This window comes from Nicotiana tomentosiformis, chromosome 6 (genome assembly GCF_000390325.3).
Source record: "Nicotiana tomentosiformis chromosome 6, ASM39032v3, whole genome shotgun sequence".
Lineage (NCBI taxonomy): Eukaryota > Viridiplantae > Streptophyta > Magnoliopsida > Solanales > Solanaceae > Nicotiana > Nicotiana tomentosiformis.
Genome location: NC_090817.1, coordinates 40,806,731 through 40,827,029, shown reverse-complemented (window position 1 = coordinate 40,827,029; position 20,299 = coordinate 40,806,731). Strand labels below are relative to the sequence as shown.

The following is a 20,299-nucleotide window of genomic DNA, read 5'->3' as shown; positions in this document are numbered from 1 at the left end:
AACATAATACACATACAACAAAAGACGCACGACCCGAAATGAAGTGGGGCTCACCAAGCTGACCGGGAAGAGAGTGTACCGCTATCACTGGTCAATGCCCTCCGCTGTGGAATCACCTTCATCCATTAAAGATGCAGCGCCCCCAAAAATAGGGACGTTAGTACATGTCGAATAGTACTAGTATGAAAACCAAACACCTATACAAGGACTTGGAAATACAACATGAATATGATGAATCATGGTAACAATAAAAGGCTTAGTTAGCCGTTAAAGTCATAGCAAATTTATTAAGAGCTTTCAATAACATTTATTAATTCTTAAGTCGGGGATCCTCTACAACTACCTTTACAAAAAGCGGCCCTGCCGCCTCACCCCAATGTATGCGGGTGGAGGTGCAATCACAATACCAGAAACTTTACACAAAGCAGCCCTGCCGCCTCACCCCAATATATGCGGGTGGAGGTGTATTCATAATACCACAAACTCTACACAAAGCGGCCCTGTCGCCTTATCCCAATGTTCCGAAAATCCTAGCAACTTCGATCTATTTAGAGACATAGAAAAATTGAACACAAATTAGGAGGGAGTTCATGGTTCCAGCTCATTTAAGCATTTTATCAAACACTAGGTGGGTATTATGAGTTCAAGGTCCTCTTATGAAGGATTCCTCCATTTCACTACCCAAAGTCTACCCAATTGAGCTCAACAATCTTCCCATAACCCTAGATAGTAATTGCATGCATAATGAACTGCTCTCACACCCAAACATTTCTTGGCTTATTACCTATTTTCAGTTAAATCTCGAAATTGAAGGCTAGGGCTAGAATATTACCTTTTTGGTTGAAGACCTTGTGAGTTACCCTTGTGAAATCCTCAAGGCTGCAGCAAAGATTGATGAATAATGACTTAGGAATTCCTTTTCTCACTCTAGACGACCTTCCTCTCACTAGAATATAAGTTTGAATCTTTTAAAATGATCCCTAAGATTGTTTTATTAGAATAGAGCCGGGTTTATAAAACCATAAAGATGAAGCTCCAATGCAGATCTGCGACCGCATAATGCTTTTGCGGTCCGCAAAATGTTCCCCCCCCGGAACTGGGCATTTCTGCCTCACTCTACGACCAGTCTACTGTTCGCAGACCTATTCTACGGTCGCATAATAAGCCACAAAACTTCTCTCTGGAAAATTACATGTTGGGTCTACGATGGGTTGTGCGGCCCGCTAAATGATTATGCGGCCGCATAATGGACTGCATAATAGTGCAAAAGTTTGCCCAGATTTCTGCTTCAGTTTGTGGTAGATCTGCGACTGCAGATCAGTTCTGTGACCGCAAAGTGGACCGCAGAAATGCCCTTCACTTCCAAAACTTTCCTTCAACTCCCCAACGTACTGTTCAACCCAAAATGTCCGAACCACGGCGTCACGAAACTCTGGGTTTTAGGTGAAATTTTTTGGAGCCTTACATCCTCCCCCGCTTAAGATCATTCGTCCTCGAATGAAGGTCAAAATTCACTATTAGCACCCAATGTGACTTAACTGCTATAACACACACCAAGAGTTCCAAATTTTTGACTAACTCCCTAGATTTCCAAAAATTTTGCCAGAGTCTCCCTTGTAATTGGGGACTATCCACCTGCCAGAGAATCCCAAAACCAGTCCTAACAACATAACCACAACACAACGATATAAAACAATAGGGAAACAACACCGGCCACAATGCCATTAAACATTACTTTACCAAGGAGTTGCAACGTGAACATAAGCCGTACAGGGGAAACATAGTTTATAGAAAGTTAGCTTTCAACATCATGGACACGATTACATAGCTATTCAAATAAATTAGGATACTTCTTCTTCATCTCTTCCTTGGCTTCCCAAGTGGCCTCTTCAGCTTGTTGGCTTCGCCATAACACTTTCACGGAGGCAATTTCTTTGTTTCTCAACTTTCGAACTTGCCTATCAAAAATGGAAACTAGAATTTCTTGATACGTCAACTCTTCATTAACCTCAATAGTCTCAACCGGAACAATAAGCGACGGTTCTCCAACCACCTTCTTCAACATGGATACATGAAATACCGGGTGCACTAAAGACATCTCTGGAGGTAGTTCTAGCCTGTAAGCCACGTGGCAAAACCTTTGAATGATTCTTTACGGTCCGACATACCTCGGACTCAATTTCCCTTTCTTACCAAACCGCATTACACCCTTCATAGGGGAAACCTTCAAGAATACCCAATCATCTTCTTTGAACTCCAAATCCATGCGACGCACATCAAAATAAGACTTTTGACGACTGTGAGCAGTTTTCAACTGTTCTATAATGATCTTAACCTTCTCCACAGCCTGATGCATGAGGTCCGACCCTATCAATTCTGCTTCCCCAATCTCGAACCACGCAATGGGAGATCTACATCACCTGCCATATAAAGCCTTAAATGGTGCCATCTGGATACTAGCATGATAACTGTTGTTGTAGGCAAATTTTATGAGTGACAAATTATCATCCTAGATACCCCTAAAGTCAAGAACACAAGCTTACAACATACCTTCAAGCATCTGAATAGTCTGCTCTACCTACCCGTCAGTCTGCGGGTGAAAGGCTATACTAAGATTCACTTGAGTACCCAACCCTTGCTGAAATTTCTTCCAAAAGTTAGCTGTGAACTGTGCCCCCGATCAGAAATGATGGAAATGGAGTGCCATACAGCCTGACAATTTCCTTAATATACAACTGAGCATACTGTTCCGCTGTGTCAATAGCCTTAACAAGTAAGAAGTATGCTGATTTCGTGAGTCAATCCAAAATCACCCAAATCGAGTCAAACTTGTGAGGAGTGCGAGGTAGTACTACCACAAAGTCCATATTGATCGTCTTCCATTTCCACATCGGAATTTCTATGTTCTGTGCCAACCCACAGGCCTTTGGTGTTCAGCCTTCACTTGCTGACAATTTGGACATCTTGCCACAAAGTTCGCTACATTCCTCTTCATATCATTCCACCAGTAGACTTCCTTAAGATCATGGTACATCTTTATAGAGCCCGGGTGCACAGAATACCTAGAAGTGTGAGCCTCGGTAATGATTCTTTCCCGCAGACCATCCACATTTGGAACACATAGTCGCGCTTGGTACCTTAGTGTACCATCATCCATGCCAAGAGAAAAGGACATGGTCTTATTTTTATGAATCCCCTCCCTAAATTGTACTAACAATGGGTCATTGTACTGCTTTTCCTTGACTTCCACAACAAGCGATGATTCAACCCTATTTTACACAATCACTGCTCTTTTACTAGAATCCGCAAGATGAACTCCCAAACTAGCCAACCGATGAATCTCCTTGGCTAACGACCTTTGATATGCCTCAAAGTGAGCCAAACTACCCATAGATTTCCGGCTAAAGACATCCGCTACAACATTAGCCTTCCCCGGATGATACAGAATATCGATGTTGTAATCCTTGAGTAACTCAAGCCATCTTCTCTGCCTCAGATTCAATTTTTTCTGTTTGAAAATGTATTGGAGGCTCTTGTGGTCCGTGAATATATCAACATGGACCCCATACAGATAATGACACCAAATCTTCAATGCAAATACCACCGCCGCGAGTTCCGAGTCATGTGTTGGATAGTTCTTTTCATGATTCTTGAGTTGCCTAGAAGCATAAGCTATCACCTTGACACGTTGCATTAATACACACCCAAGTATGATTCTTGAAGCATCACAATATACCACAAACCCATTTGTACCCTCTGGTAGGGTCAACACTGGTGCCGTAGTTAATCTTGATTTCAATTCTTGGAAGCCCCTTTCATAAGCATCTGACCATTGGAACTTAACCCCCTTCTGCGTCAATTTAGTCAATGGACAAGCAAGAGTAGAGAACCCCTCCACAAATTTCCCGTAATACCCGGTTAAGCCCAAGAAACTGCTAATTCTTCACAGATACAATCTTCTGAGGATCAACCTTAATTCCTTCTCTGGAGACGACATGCCCCAAGAATGTAACAGATTTAAGCCAAAATTCACATTTCGAACACATCGCATATAACGTATGTTGATATAGAGTCTATAGAACTGCCCTGAGATGATCGACATGGTCCTCTCGACTTCGTGAATATACCAGAATATCATCAATGAACACTATCACAAAGGAGTAAAGAAAAATCTTGAAGACTCGATTCATAAGGTCCATGAAAGTTGCCGGGGCATTTGTTAGCCTAAAAGACATTACCAGAAATTCAGAGTGCACTTACCGGGTCCTGAAAGTTGTTTTCGGAATATCCTGCTCCCTGATCTTCAATTGGTGATACCCGGATCATAAATCGATCTTGGAGAAGTACTTAGCACCTTGCAATTGGTCAAACAAGTCATCTATTCTTGGTAGTGGGTACTTATTCTTGATCGTGATCTTGTTGAGCTGTCGATAGTTAATACACATTCTCAGTGACCCATCCTTCTTTCTTACAAAAAGGACCGGTTAACCCCAAGGCAACACACTTGGCCGGATGAAACCCTTATCTAACAAATCCTTCAATTGCTCCTTTAGCTCCTTCAATTCTGCCGGTGCTATTCTGTAGGGCGGAATAGATATAGGCTGCGTGCCTGGCATCACATCAATCCCAAAATCAATCTCCCTGTCTGGAGGGATCCCAGGTAGCTCATCCGGAAAGACCTCCGGAAATTCATTCACAACAGGCACAGACTCAAGTGTAGGTGCCTCAGCATCGGTTTCCGTAACCCGGACCAAATTGTAGATACACCCTTTGTTAATCATCTTCGTGGACTTAAGGTAAGAAATAAACCTACCCTTCGGTACCACATCATCCCCCTTCCATTCAATCAGTGACTCATTTGGAAATTCAAACCTAACGGTCCTGGTTCGACAATCAAGCTTAGAAAAACATGAATAAAGCTAGTCTATGCCTATTATTACATCAAAATCAACCATCCTCAATTCAATGAGATCGTCCAGGGTGTCCCGACCACGCACCGTGATAACATAATCCCTATAAACCTACGCGGCCATAATACACTCGCCAACCATAGTAGATACAGAGAAAGGCTCATGAAGCTGTTCCGATTCTATCCCGAATTCTATAGCAGCATAAGGAGTGACATGAAAAAGTGCAACCGGGATCAATAAGAGCATATACATCATGGGATTGGACAGTCAATATACTTGTGACAACATCTGGAGAATCCTCTGGAGAAGCATAAAATCTGCTGGGTCTGCCCGACCTCTGTGCACCACCCCTAGCTGCACCACGCCCTGCGAGTGCTGGGGTGCCTCGAGCTGAAGGAGGTGCTGTGGATGTAGTAGCTACAGAACTAGCTGGCTATGCCGCACCTCTGCCCATGATCCGGCAGGATGAGCGGTAATCCCTCTAAATGTGACCTCTCATACCTCACCCGTAGCATATATGTAGGTCCATGAAGCAGACCCAAAAGTGCATTCTCCCACACTTAGGGCATGGGGGCCTCCGCTGCTCCTGGAATATCCCTCCACGCCAACCCTGCTGGTGGGGTCCCTTGTTGTCCTGACTGGGCCCGAATGGTTGTGCACTCATCGAAGACTGAGTGAATGACTGAGATAGCTCTGATGACCCTCCCCTAAATGCTGACCTACCACAACCACCACCGGAAGAACCACCCAAGTTGCTCGCGGTCTGGGCCTTGATGCTACCCTCACGCTCCCTTCTATGTTTTAGTTTACAGTCATCTGTAGCTTGAGCAAACACCACCATCTTCCTATAGTTCATATCTGAATTCAAGGCAGCTGTAGAGGCCTCATTAATAACCTACGGGCTAAGGCCCTGCACAAACCGGCAAACTCTAGCCTCCATAGTAGGAAACATATGAATAGCATACTTGGAGAGGCACGCAAACTCCATATGGTACTCCCGCACATTCATGCTACCCTGCTTCAGGCCCTCAAACTCAGTGGCACGGGCCACCTTAGTTTCGGCAGGCAAGAAATGATCCATAAAGGCATCGGTGAACTCACTCCACCTTGCCGGATGGCTCCCCTCCTCACGGGACTCCTCCCAAATCTTAAACCAAGAATAGGCCACCCCTTTTACGCGGTAGGAGGCCAACTCCACTCCCCCTGTCTCAGTAGCACGCATAACTCAGAGAGTATTGTGCATCTCATCAATGAAGTCCTGGGTTTCGTCCTTAGGATCAGTACCTGTGAACACTGGAGGATCCAACTGGAGAAACATATTCACCCTGAAACTAGCGGAATCCCCTGGCTGACTAGAAAAGGTGGGTGCAACATTTGATCTCTGGGCCTGGGAGACCACTATCTGAGACAACATTTGTATGGCTCCCCTAAGATCCCCATCAGAAACATCGAGACCGGAAGCTGGAGCTGGAGGTGGAACTGGAATATCAGTCGGAGGGACCGTTGCACCCTCAGTAGGTGTAGGAACTGGTGTAGTCTGAGCAGGAATAGTAGATTCATGCGATGTAGTAATTGGGGGAATATCCTCACCCCTCGGGTACTCACCCGCATCATCAAATATCAAATCAACTGCCACTTCTGGGGTGACATTGGCCCCTTGGCCAGTTCTTGCCTTCTTCTTGGGTGCCATGTACTGAAAGTTAGAGCAAAGCACGAGTTAAAGGAGGAACAATCTTACAATCAGCTTTATCGCACGATCAAGAATATCAAAGAAGGGTATTATTCCTAAGTGACCAAGTAGCCTCCTAATTATAGATGTGGTGGACAACACACCGATAAGAAGGACTCTACTAGACATGTCTCCGAGACATCCTACGACACTTTAAAATCTTAGGCTCTGATACAGAGTTTGTCACGCCCGACCTCGGAGAGCACAACCAGCGCTCAACCGAGATAACCCGATCGAGCAAGCCTGATCTTGACCTTCATTTATAAAGTCTCTAAATACATACACTTTCATAGTTGAAGTGGAATATGTAATACACATATGACATTACTATCTTGACTTTCCCAATACCAATACACAACCAACACCATGTCTATGGAGCCTCTAATAGGTACAAAAGAGTACAATGATAGTACCGGCAACAAGGCTCCGGCTATACTTCAAAATATAGTACACATACAACAAAAGACGCACGACCCCGAACTGAAGTGGGACTCACCAAGCTGACCGGGAAGAGAGTGTACCGCTATCACTGGTCAATGCCATCCGCAGTGGAACCACCTTCATCCATTAAAGATGCAGCACCCCCGGAAACAAGGACGTTAGTACATGTCGAATAGTTCTAGTATGAAAACCAAACATCTATGCAAGGACATGGAAATACAACATGAATATGATGAATTATGGTAACAATAAAAGGCTTAGTTAGCCGTTAAAGCCATAGAAAATTTATTAAAAGCTTTCAATAACATTTATAAATTCTTAAGTCGGGGATCCTCTACAACTACCTTTACACAAAGCGGCACTGCCGCCTCACCCCAATGTATGCGGTGAAGGTGCAATCACAATACCAGAAACATTACACAAAGCAGCCCTGATGCCTCACCCCAATGTATGCTGGTGGAGGTGTATTCACAATACCACAAACTCTACACAAAGCGGCCCTGCCGCCTAACCCCAATGTATGGGGGTGGAGGTGTATTCACAATACCATAAGTCTACACAAAGCGGCCCTGCTACCTCACCCCAATGTATACGGGTGGAGGTGTATTCACAATGCCACACTTCAGATTCCCAAAACGATAATAGTTTGTGAAAAAGAGTTCCTTTTCAAATCAACCATTTGACACCTTTGGCCTTAGCAAGTGTAAGTTCATAAGGTTTTATCATATGAGAAATAAGTGTTTAATCACATTGATTTCATACAATATCTTCTTCCCAAAAGGGGTATAACATAATTAAGTCAAAAATAGAGAATCATTAACACACGAGGGTTCTAACACGTTATACCAATCAAAAATCAATTTTTCTAGTTTGAATGCCCCATATCAATAGCGATACATATTCGAACTTCACACGATGGAGTTCTGTAAGAAGACATGAATTCCAATACCAGAAAAAGAGTTTAATCTTCATACCTCGCTTTGAGCTTTTCTTAATTCACTACATAGTTCCGAAAATCCTAGCAACTTCGATCGATTTAAAGACATATCAAAATTGAACACAAATTAGAAGGGAGTTCATGGTTCCATCTCATTTAAATATTTTATCAAACACTAGGTGGATATTATGAGTTCAAGGTCCTCCTATGGTAGATTCCTCCATTTCACTACCCAAAGTGTACCCAATTGAGCTCAACAATCTTCCCACAACCCTATATAGTACATGCATGCATAATGAACGGCTCCCACACCCAAATATTGCTTGGCTTATTACCTATTTTTAGTTAAATCTCGAAATTGAAGGCTAGGGCTAGATTCTTACCTTTTTGGTTGTAGACCTTGTGAGTTACCCTTGTGAAATTTTCAAGGCTTGAGCAAAGATTGATGAACAATGACTTAGGAATTCTTTTTCTCACTCAAGACCAACTTCCTCTCTCTAGAATATAAGTTTTAACCTTTTAAAATGATCCCTAAGATTGTTTTGTAAGAATGGTGTAGTGTTTATAAAACGAGAAAAATGAAGCCCCGATGCAGATCTGCGGTCGCATATGCAAGCGCAGAATGCTTCTGCGGTCCGCAAAATGGGCCACATAATGCCCCCCCCCCCGGAACTAGGTATTTCCGCCTCACTCTATGACAAGTCTGCGGTCCGCAGACCTATTCTGCGGTCGCATAGTAAGCCACAGAACTTCTCTCCGAAAATGTTCATGCTGGGTTTGCGATGGGTTGTGCGACCCACGAAATGATTATGCGGCCGCATAATGGACCACATAATGGTTCAAAAGTTTGGCCAGATTTCTGCTTCAGTCTGCGGCAGATCTGCGGTCTGTAGATCAGCTAGGAATGGTTCCTGAACATCCCTCCAAATATTTTGATGCCACTAAGAGATGTGTGTATCATTCAAATGTATTAGGCCACGATACTGAAGACTGTTTCAAGTTGAAAAATGAAATTGAAACTCTGATCAAGCGTGGAGTCATCCAGTGCACTCCAGCATCGCCTAATGTGAACCGTAACCCATTGCCAAATCATCAAAACCAGGGAGCCAACATAATCACATTAGACGAAGAATATGACCTGAAGGAAACTATTGTCACTATAGGGAATGCAGAAGCTGCAAGGACCCCTCCTCAAAAGGCTCCCATAATTACAGTACAACTAAAGCCTACAGTGACAATTCAAACTTCTCCATAACAACCTGTCGATGCTACTTAGGGTGAAGAAGACTGGGAATACAAAACCATCCTATGGGCCTATTAGCAAAAGGAAAAACCATAATGTAAGTCTCTACCGCAGCCCTTGGTATGACTAGGTCTGGGTGATGTTACGCCTCTGAAGAGGTCAATCAAGGAAATACGGGGAGAGAAACAATTCCAAGGAGGAACATAACAAACCCAGAAGCTGCAGAGTTTTGGAAAAGGATGTTGAGTAAAGAGTATTCTGTGGAAGAACAATTAAAGAAAACTCCAGCACAGATATCCATCATGGATCTACTGATGAGCTCTGACCGCCATAAGGATGCTTTGTTGAAAGTACTAAGTGGGGTAAGTGTACCAAGTAGCACCACCAGAGAGGCATTGTCTGCGATAATTGGGAAAATGGTAGAAGCAAACATGATCACTTTTAGAAGAGATGAACTTCCTGTCGAAGGCGCAAGTCACAACAAGGCTCTTCATATCACTGTCAAATACGGGGAGAAAGTGGTATTTCAAGTGCTGGTCGATGAAGTATCAGGGGTCAACATTTTCCCGCTCTCCACCCAACGGGAGTTGGGAATTCATTTGAGGGAGGTCAAGGAAAGCCACGTAAGGGTTAGTGCCTTTGACAGTTCGCAAAAGGATATTATTGGGGAAATTTATCTAGCCTTGCAAATCGGGGCGGTCAACTTTCCAGTGCTATTTCAAGTGATGAACATCTCTTCTTCGTACAATTTTCTGCTAGGAAGGCCCTGGATACATATGGCAGGGGTCGTGCCGTCTACCTTGCACCAATGTACAAAATTTGAGTAGAGATGCCAGGAGATCGTGGTCCATGGCGAGTGGGGTCACTCCGCCTATTTGGAGTATGATGTCCCATTCATTGAGGGGCTAGATGGAGTCGCCTTCCACACTATATAAATCATGCAAACTATTGAGGAGGAGAAGACTGAACATAATCCAGGAATGCAATCACCGTACAGATCCAAGATGGCCATGAGGGAGATGATGAAATATAGATATAGGCCAAGAACAGGGCTGGGAGCCAAGTCAAATGGGATCATAGAGCCAATTGAACATAATGGGCAGAAAGGAAGGGATGGCATAGGATATCAGCCTCCGGAAGGGAAAACTTGCACCGTTAGCTACGGGAAAAAGGTTTTTGTGCCAGAGCATGTTGCAAGTTCGGGACAGAGTTCAACACCTGAAGATGATATCATTGACGAGATGAGAAAGCTATTTGTGAATATGATTGAAGAATGTTGTGAAGGAAATGACATCAAGACATCGACTATCAACCAGGGGAAGAGCTGCAGAATTGGACACACAGTCCATATTTGGTTCGCCAGGAGTCTTGGTAGTATGGAACTGTAAAAGTTTTCTTTTGAAAAAACACGGTCAATTGAGGCATGTACCGTGCATGTACCTTTTTGTCATTTGCCTCTTGTGAACGCTTAAGACGTTCCCCTTTTGATCAAATAAAAAGAATCTTTTCCTAAATATTGCAATTTTATTTTTACTGCTTTATTTATACATAGCTTTATTTTTCCGTAATCTAACCAATAAAAAACCGCATTCCACGATTATGACATGTAACAAAATTGCTGAGCGCAACGATCCGGATTACAAGGAATATGACGAGAGTATGATGCCAGACAATATCCCACAGGAGATCGAACAACTGGAGAGTCAGAAGAAGCCAAACTTCTAAGAAACGGAAGTAGTTAATCTTGGAAGCGAAGAAGACGTGAAAAAAACTAGAATCATCATTCACCTAGAAATCGAGCAGGAATTGAGCTCCTCCGACAGTACGTCGACGTGTTCATGTGGTCCTCAGACGACATGCCACGATTAAGCACCGACATTGTCTCGCTTCGAATACCCACTGACCCTACCAGACTGACAATCAAGTAGAAGCCCAGGAAGTTCAAACCTGATTTAAGTCTAAGGATAAAAGAAGAGGTGACCAAACAAATAGAAGAAAATGTGGTAAGGGTCACCAACTATCAAAGCTGGTTGGCAAACATCATCCCAATGCTCTAAAAGAAAGGAAAGATAAGAATATGTGTGGATTACCGAAATATTAACAAAGTTAGTCCAAAGGACGATTTCCTCTTGCCAAATATCCACATTCTTATCGACAACTGTGCGAAGCATGAACTACAGTCGTTTATGGATTGTTTCGCTGGATACCACGAAATCTTAATGCACGAGGAAGACATAGAGAAGACAGCTTTCACTACACCTTGTGGAGTCTATTGTTATAGGGTTATGCCATTCGGTCTCAAGAACGCCGACGCCACCTACATGAGGGCCATGACGACCCTTTTTCATGATATGATTCATAAGGAGATCAAATTATATGTGGATGATGTCATCATAAAATCTCAAAAGAGTTCAGAGCACTTGGACGACTTGAGGAAATTTTTCAAACGCCTGCGAAGGTACAGTTTGAAGTTAAATCCAGCAAAGTGCGCGTTCGGAGTCCTCGCAGGAAAACTATTAGGTTTTATTGTAAGCAGGAACGGGATAGAACTAGACCCATCAAAAATCAAGGCGATCCAAGAATTACCAACCACCAAAGAGCAAGAAAGATGTCATGAGTTTCATGGGAAGATTGAATTACATCAATCATTTCATAGCCCAGTCCACGTTAATCTATGAACCTATTTTTAAGCTGCTAAAGAAGGATGTTGCCACGAAATGGATGGAGGAGTGCCAGAAAGCCTTCGACAGAATCAAAGAGTATCTTTCAAACCCGTCAGTGCTGGTTCCCCCAGAACCAGGGAAACTATTATTGCTCTATTTGTCAGTCTTGGACAATGCCTCCGGCTGTGTGTTGGGGCAACACGATGAAACGGGGAGAAAGGAACAGGCCATATACTACTTAAGCAAGAAGTTCACACCATGTGAGGCCAAGTATACTTTGATAGAATGAGCTTGTTGTTCTCTGACTTGGATCGCTCGGAAGCTAAGGCATTACATGTTGGCATATACCACGCATTTGATATCTCGGCTCGACCCGCTCAAGTACATTTTTCAGAAGCCAATGCCTACCAAAAAGCTAGCTAAATGGAAAATTCTCCTCAGTGAATTTTACATTGTGTACATAACTCAGAAGGCTATCAAAAGACAAGTTTTAGCCGACCACCTCGCCGAGAATCCAGTGGATGAGGATTACGAACCACTTACCACATATTTCCCCGATAAAGAAGTACTATTTACCGGGTAAGATATTGCAGAATTATACCCTAGGTGGAGGATGTTTTTCAATGGAGTAGAAAACTTCAAAGGAGTCGGGATTGGGGCAGTCCTGATTACAGAATCTGGATAACACTATCCAGCATCGGCAAAGAAAAGATTCCTTTGTACCAATAATATGGCTGAATACGAGGCATGTAACCTTGGAATCAGAATGGTGGTCGACATGAACATCGAAGAACTTTTGGTCATAGGAGATTCCGATTTGATAATCCACCAAGTCCAAGGAGAATGATCAACTAAAAAAGTCAAGATACTGCCGTACCTGCACTGCGTGAAGGAGTTGTGTAAGAAGTTCACAAAGATTGAGTTCAAGCACGTCCCCAGAATTCAGAATGAGTTTGTTGATGCCCTTGCGACCTTATCATCTATAATTCAGCATCCAGACAAGAACTACATCAACCCCATCTAGAAAAAAATCATGGATCAACATGCCTATTGCTTCCATACGAATGAAGAACCAGATGGTAAACCTTGGTATCCCGACATCAAGAAGTTCCTTGCGACCCAAGAGTACCTAGAAAATGCTACTAATGGTCAAAAGCGAGCCCATAGGAGGTTAGCAAACCACGTTTTCCTCAACGGGGAAGTCTTGTACAGGAGAACCCCAGACTTAGGTTTGCTGAGATATGTAGACGTTGCCGAAGCAACCAGACTGTTGGAAGAAATACATGCAAGGATGTGCAAACCCCAAATGAACGGGTTCATGTTAGCCAAGAAGAGTTTGAGAGCTGGATACTTTTGGATGACTATGGAAAGCGACAGCATCTGCTATGTACAGAAGTGTCACCAGTGCCAGATCCACAGAGATTTCATCCGGATTCTACCAAATGCATTAAATGTAATGGGTTCACCCTGGCCTTTCACCGCCTGGGGAATGGACGTGATAGGACCCATAGAGCCTGCAACGTCAAACGGACATCATTTCATTTTGGTAGCCATCGACTATTTCACCAAATGGGTCGAGGCATCTACTTACAAGGCCGTCACAAAGAAGGTAGTGGTAGATTTTGTCCAGAACAAAATCGTTTGCAGATTTGGGATACCAGAATCTATAATCATTGACAATGTCGCCAACATCAATAGCGACCTCATGAGGGAAATTTGCGAGAAGTTCAAAATTGTCCACCGCAATTCCAAAGCTTACAGACCACAAAGGAATGGGCAATCGAGGCAGCTAACAAGAATATCAAGAGGATTCTGCGAAAGATAGTGGAAAATCACAGACAATGGCACGAGAAGTTTCCTTTTGCTATATTAGGTTATCGGACTACCATGAGAGCATTTACTGGGGCAACACCATACATATTGGTATATGGCACTGAAGCAGTGATACTCGCAAAAGTCGAAATACCGTCCTTAAAGGTCATTCAAGAAGCAAAATTGGACGATGCAGAGTTGATACGCGTCAGGCAAGAACAACTCATGCTCATTGATGAAAAAAGAATGGATGCAGTATGCCATGGACAGTTATACCATAACAGGATGGCTAATACATTTAACAAAAGAGTGAAGCCTCGTCAATTCACACCGGGGCAGTTGGTTCTAAAGAAAACCTTTCCCCATCAAGAAGAAGCTAAAGGGAAGTTTGCACCGAATTGGCAAGGTCCTTACGTGGTACACAAAGAACTGTTTGGTGGAGCTCTAATCTTAGCAGAAACTAATGGAAGAGTCAGCACGAAGCCCATTAACTTGGACGCAATCAAGAGATACTACGCCTGAAGATAGATAGAGTTAGGATTTTTGATGCAACAGAACTAAGTTCAACCTGACTTCCCACGGAGGGATACGTAGGCAACCTACGTAGGGTTCGGTTTCTCTACCCCTTTCTCTTGTAATAGAAAAACCAAATGTCATTTTTGTATGTTGTTCAGGAACTACACCGACTTGATTTCCTCAGAAAGGAATATGTAGGAAATCCTCATCGGATTCAGTCGTCTTTTGTAATTAAACTACGTTCTGGCCTAATTCCACTTGGATACGTAGGTTGTCTGAGTCAGACTCGACAATTTTCATTTCTTAATCTCATCATTTTGCATCTGTTATAATTGAACTACGTTCTGACCTGATTCTATTTTGGATACGTAGGCTGCCTGAGTCAGGCTCGGTCGTTTCATCATATTTCATCATTATCCCATGAACTATGTTCAGACCTGATTCCGTTTTGGATACGTAGGCAACCTGAAAGTGTTCGGTCATAACCTTAGGAAACCTTTGTAATGCATTAGCCTTAATTAGGACGCAGTCGCAACAACAAGTAGCCACATTCTCAGAGACACCATGGAAGATCGACATCAACGGGATAATGTTCTCGAAGAGATACGTTCGCGTGTGGAGAACCTTTCGTAACATGTCATAATCCGGGACGACGACATTTGCCTTAAAAGAAACAAGTATTTTCAAAATATTTTCTAAAATTATATATAAAGTAATCTGTTCTATCTACCGAACTTTGTGGGGCAATCATGTCAAAGGCGGGGGAAAATCAATATCATGGTCGACGCAAACCAACTTCTGCCCCCCCACTAAGAAGTTTTCTTTGAGTGCAGGGTCAACAAGAGTAAAGAATCGCTGGGACCACACTAGGGGAAATGACGGACCCGCCACTTGCCTAAGATTTTCTCTCATCCTTTTACTTTAAATTTTCAAGAACAACTAAGGCTAACTCTTGAATCCTTTGAAAGTGCTTCGGAATCAGACATCTGACACAGAAATTAGTAAATAGCAAATCGTCTGCTCAATCATTCGAAGCACCCTGTACAAATCGCACGACGGCTTCGCTTATCGAAATCCTGTAAATAGAAAAGCATCGGCTCAACCAACCACAACACCCTGTACAAATTGCACGTCGGCTTCACCAATCGAAGTCCTGTATATAGCAAACCGTCAGCTCAATCAAACGGAGCGCCTTGTACAAATCGAACGTCATCTTCGCCAACTAGAGCCTTGTATATAGCAAACTACAAACTTCACCAATGAAAATCAATCTGCAGCACTCACGGATGCTGGAATAGACAATCGCAAACCTCGTCACCAACGTTCTGCCAATTAATGGTCGCTACCTAGCTTTGCAGTCAAGAGTATCACTTAGGCATACTTATATTTCATTTTGCTATTACTTTGAATGTTTTAACATTTTGTTCGTGCAACTTTAGGCATGATTTCGATCGCTCCCAAGAGGAGAATACTTTATATTTTAGTGCAAAGCTCTCCCAACAAGCGAAGACATACTCTACAAATCAAGCGCTCCCAACAAGCGGAGACATTTCTCAGTGCAAAGCTCTCCCAGCATGCGGGGACGCACTTTACCAATCAAGCTCTCCCAACAAGTAGAGAGAATTTTCAAATGCTCCGACAACTGCGGAACGGTACCCATTCCGGCTAACAAATCGAGTCATGATCAAGTATCCCATCATCCCAATCCCAAATAATGGCTCACCGGCAACCATGCATCATCATTCCTACATCATTTACATCGCATCTTAATATATTCTACATTACAATATATTAGTATGCGTGTATTTCATTTTGTTTTGTAGGTAAAAACACCGCAACACGGAACGCGAAACTATTTCTTAGCAGAGACCAATCTACAGTGCTATGGGGACAGCCAACCCAGTTGAGGGCCCAAGATCCCAGCTCAAGATGACCAGCGAGCTCAAAATATTGAATCATTCAAATCAGGCCACAAAATTCAAGCTATCATGAGTGACCAATCTTCCATCTCACCGTATCGTCACAATACGATACTGGGGCAATTCTTGCGAGTGTCGCTTCCTCACAATCAATACTCCAGAACTACATGAGGCCTGATCCTCATTAATCCTGAGGTATGTAAGCAATTCAAAGCCAGAATTCGGCCCAATATTCCCAAACATTCCTAGATTCTTCCTCAACTCATAATTTTCATGCCATTCTTGCATATCATGCCTAAAGTCAGGACAAAATTGGCTTTGGTTCAATTTCTTTGTTCGAAAACTCTTTCATTGTCTCTGGTCAAAGAGGGGCAGCCGTTGACGGCCTATTTTGACCCTCCCTTTTAAAATTAATTTATTCAGGCTTAACAATTTACAATAAATACTTTAAAAGTATTTTCTATTAATGAATATCTATTTTATAAATTAATTAAGTATTAGTTTCAAATTTAATCATGTAGTACTGATATTGTGTAATTAAAAATGTATTTACTATAATAAAAAATAACTTTTGTATATACATTACATAAGTTTTCTAATTTGACAAAATTACTACCTAATTTCCAGTGAATTAGGTTACTATGTTAATATTTTGAAATTAGTACTATAATTCAAAATATGTGTCATTTATAGATAATTGATTAAAATAATTATCAACATATAATAATTATAATTTTACCATATTGTTTTCATTGAAATTGTTAAGTTTATTTAAATTGATTTTAAAAGGGTTAAAAAACTAAAAGGCTACAATTGCAATTCCTTGGCTAAATACAAAATGGCTATTAGTTAAATTATTTTTAGCCCAAATACCAAGCCCAATTCGGATTTGACCCAGTCCAAATACCCTGTCTCATTCCAAGTTAGCAATCCATGCCACTCTGTGCGAACCAATGAGATCGTGCCATGTCACCCCACTTTATCACTCACAAAACAAACACATATGCATCTGAAGCGTTGATCCATCTGATCAACGGCTCCCATTTAATCCTTGATTTTCCTTTGATTTTTAAAACAGCCGCCCAAAAACCCCATCTCCACCGTTCACACCTCATAATCCAATGGCCATTAAAATTCTTTCTAAAAAATACTAAATGCCCAAAATTCTAGGGCCGTTGATCACCAGATCCAACGACCCGTATCCTATCTCCTAAGCTTAACCTTAGAGATGCCCCAATACCCCCAAAACCCTAAATCATTTGTCACCTGCCCAGCTGCCCTTCTTTTCCCTTCCTATCTCTCTTCTCTCATCTGCCCTAGCTCCATCAATCAACAGACCTTGCACAAATTAGTGCAAGGTAGTGAAATTAACCTCAAATCATCTCATTTGTCCCCCATATCCATGATTCTCGCTGAATCTTTGCATGTTTCATCATCAAAATTCAAATCTCCCAAATCCAAACCATAACCCTAGAGATGAACCTTCGAATCGCCCTTGACCTTTCAAATCCATGGCATGCATGATTGTTCATTTTGTTCCTGTACTCCTGATCTCATTATTCTTTCCATTTTCGTCATTCAACTTCAAAAGCCCTAATCGAAGAAGTTAGACCAAAAGATGAAACTTGAACTCGCCAGATATTTTTTCGTCCTTTCAAATCGAAGCAAGCATGAGACGTTAGCTGGCTTCATCATTAATATTCGATACCTAGAGGTCAAATGCAATGACCTCTAGGTATTAGGGTTCTGACCGGTGGTTTCTTGTGCTTCAATGTTCAGCCTCCCATATCTCTCCACTCAGGTAAACTCAAACACTAATTTTCCTATGTTCTCTCTGATTTTACCTGACTATGCTCACATCATCAACTCACCGTCACTCTCCACTATCTTAGTTTGAAATATGAATCTCTAAGGCTTTAAATGTCCTATAAATAGGGCCTTTAATGTTCTCATCTACAACAACCTAACAATGAACACACATACAGTCACGAACACTAAGCACACAAAGACACTAAAAAAATTAGGGTTTCTGGTCTTAGCTTTCTTACTGTTTCCCCTCTCTTTTGTTGAGTTCTTTTACTGGTTCAAGCTCGAAGGTTCTGGGATCTTGAGCAATAAAAAGAATTTGTTTGGTCTGCTGCCCTTAAGAAGGTCAACATCTTTCTCTACCTTTTTCTTTTGTTCATCTCTCTGAATGATTTAGACATGTCGAGTTAACTTCTGCAGATTATAATTATGCTGTATGTGTATGACATGTTTGATATTTATGCTATGTTAGTTTGACAACCTTTTCTGGTCAGCTTGTTCTATTATGATTCTCTAAAGTGATAATCGATTAAGTCATTGATAATTGTTGATCTTTGTTCTGAGTTTACCTACAGTCTCTATGCCTGAATTCTTACATGTTTATGTTCAACACAAACTTCATAGTTCTCAGTGACTTACAGTAAACTCATCTTTGTCTTATTGCACTTCTGTAATTTTGTGAGTTTTAGAAGCTGAGTTCACTACCTCATAGTTATGACTGAAATGAAACCTGAACTAAGATGACTTATATCCCCTTGTCTTTTAACCTTGAGCCTAAACTTAAAGTGTCTCTGCTTGAGTTTGTCCAACTATTTTATTGAGTTACTACTATGGTCTTTTACTTTGTTTTAGCTATCATTATTCACTACTAGAAATATAGACTTTTTCCACGGAAGAATCAGTGGAAAATCTGTGTGAAATTTTAATATTCCCACGACATTCCCAGGGGAGACGCTCAGTGAAAAAATGGCTGGTGGAAAAATAGTTTTCCAGGACATTCGTAGGTAATTCCCTGGAGTTTCCCACTGATAGTTTCACGAGAACTTGGTGGGGTCACCTAGTGTATTTTTCCACGAATGTCATGGGAAAAGTAAGAAAATATAATAATTTAATTTTCTTAAGTTTCCCACCAAATCTATGGGAAGTATTAAAAATAATTTAGATATTTTCTTTTTATTTTACCCATGGAAGAAGTGGAAAATATTCATAACCTGGAAATAAACATATGAACATTCCCACAAAAATCAGTGAAAAATATTGAAATTCTTGAAAAAATATGCACAAAATTCCCACGGAGTCGGTGGAAAATCCGTGGGAAATCTGGAAAATATTTTCCTAGCCAAATCTGTTCTTAGAACTACACCACCTGCCAAACGGAAAGTACAACCAACAATACAAGACTAAATACAATTAAGCATTCAAATACCAAATTCAACATGCAATACAATTCATTTCATAAACAACAACTAATTCAATCCATTTCATAATCAATATCCAACTAAACAGAAAGTAGAATTAAAACTCAAAAAATCCAGCATTCAATATTCAACATCCAGGTACCATCAAAGACAAGCTAATAAAAGAAACTACTCCTTAGTTATCATTAGATGCTGGAGAATGCGGTACAGGAAATGCACCTGATACTAAGAGGGAGTTTATCTGAGACTTGAGACTTTTAACATCACTAGTGACAAGTCTTAATGCATCGTCTTTTTGCCTCATTTCTTCCTCCCTTCGCCTTTCCTCTTCCTCTCTTCACCTATCTTCTTCCTCCCTTCGCTTTTCCTCTTCTTCCCTTGCAGCCCTTTCTTGAAGATACAACTTAGTAATCTTCGCTACCTTCCTATTCAATTCCTCAAACTCATCCATATTAACCGAGAAATGTGAGGAATAATAAGAACCAACAATCTAGAAGTACGACGACCGAAACTAAACTCTGATCCAAGGCCGTAGACTCTCCCCATATGCATGCCACCAGCTGCCTTAATCCACATGTCCATGATATTCTCTTGGGATGGTGGGATTGGCCTACCTTGATCATCAATCGGCTAACATTGAATGAACTCCTCCAAGCTTCGTTTGAAAGTATCCTTTAAAAAAATTACAATTATTATATAAGTAAACTTTATTAAAGAAAATTTATATAAGTATCTTTATTTCTCAAACTTTAAAGTAAAACACACAGAAAGATAAAAAGCTTAGCTTACCTCCATGTTTCAAAGTGAATGCCTTTGGGTCTTCCATACCGCAAGGACAAGCTAACTTTCCGGCAGTCGACCATCCAGATAATATTCCATAAGCAGGAAAGTTACTACTAGTCTAC

General features: G+C 41.7%; 1 protein-coding gene across 1 annotated transcript; it reads right to left on the bottom strand.

Annotated features, from left to right (window-relative positions):
• Window positions 1-1,828: 1,828 nt before the first annotated feature.
• LOC138893854 (uncharacterized) lies at window positions 1,829-2,356 on the bottom strand. The gene is made up of 2 exons (XM_070178520.1): window positions 2,169-2,356; window positions 1,829-2,117 (listed from the first exon to the last, which is right to left on the bottom strand). The coding sequence occupies exons 1-2, from the start codon at window positions 2,354-2,356 to the stop codon at window positions 1,829-1,831; spliced, it is 477 nt and encodes a 158-aa protein (XP_070034621.1).
• Window positions 2,357-20,299: the final 17,943 nt, after the last annotated feature.

Excerpts from the sequence above, each read along its gene's own strand:
- LOC138893854 (XM_070178520.1), bottom strand. The coding sequence starts at position 2,356 with ATGCATCAGGCTGTGGAGAAGGTTAAGATCATTATAGAACAGTTGAAA. Across the intron at positions 2,118-2,168 it reads AAAGGGAAATTGAGTCCGAG|GCTAGAACTACCTCCAGAGA; the intron begins GTATGTCGGACC and ends CGTGGCTTACAG.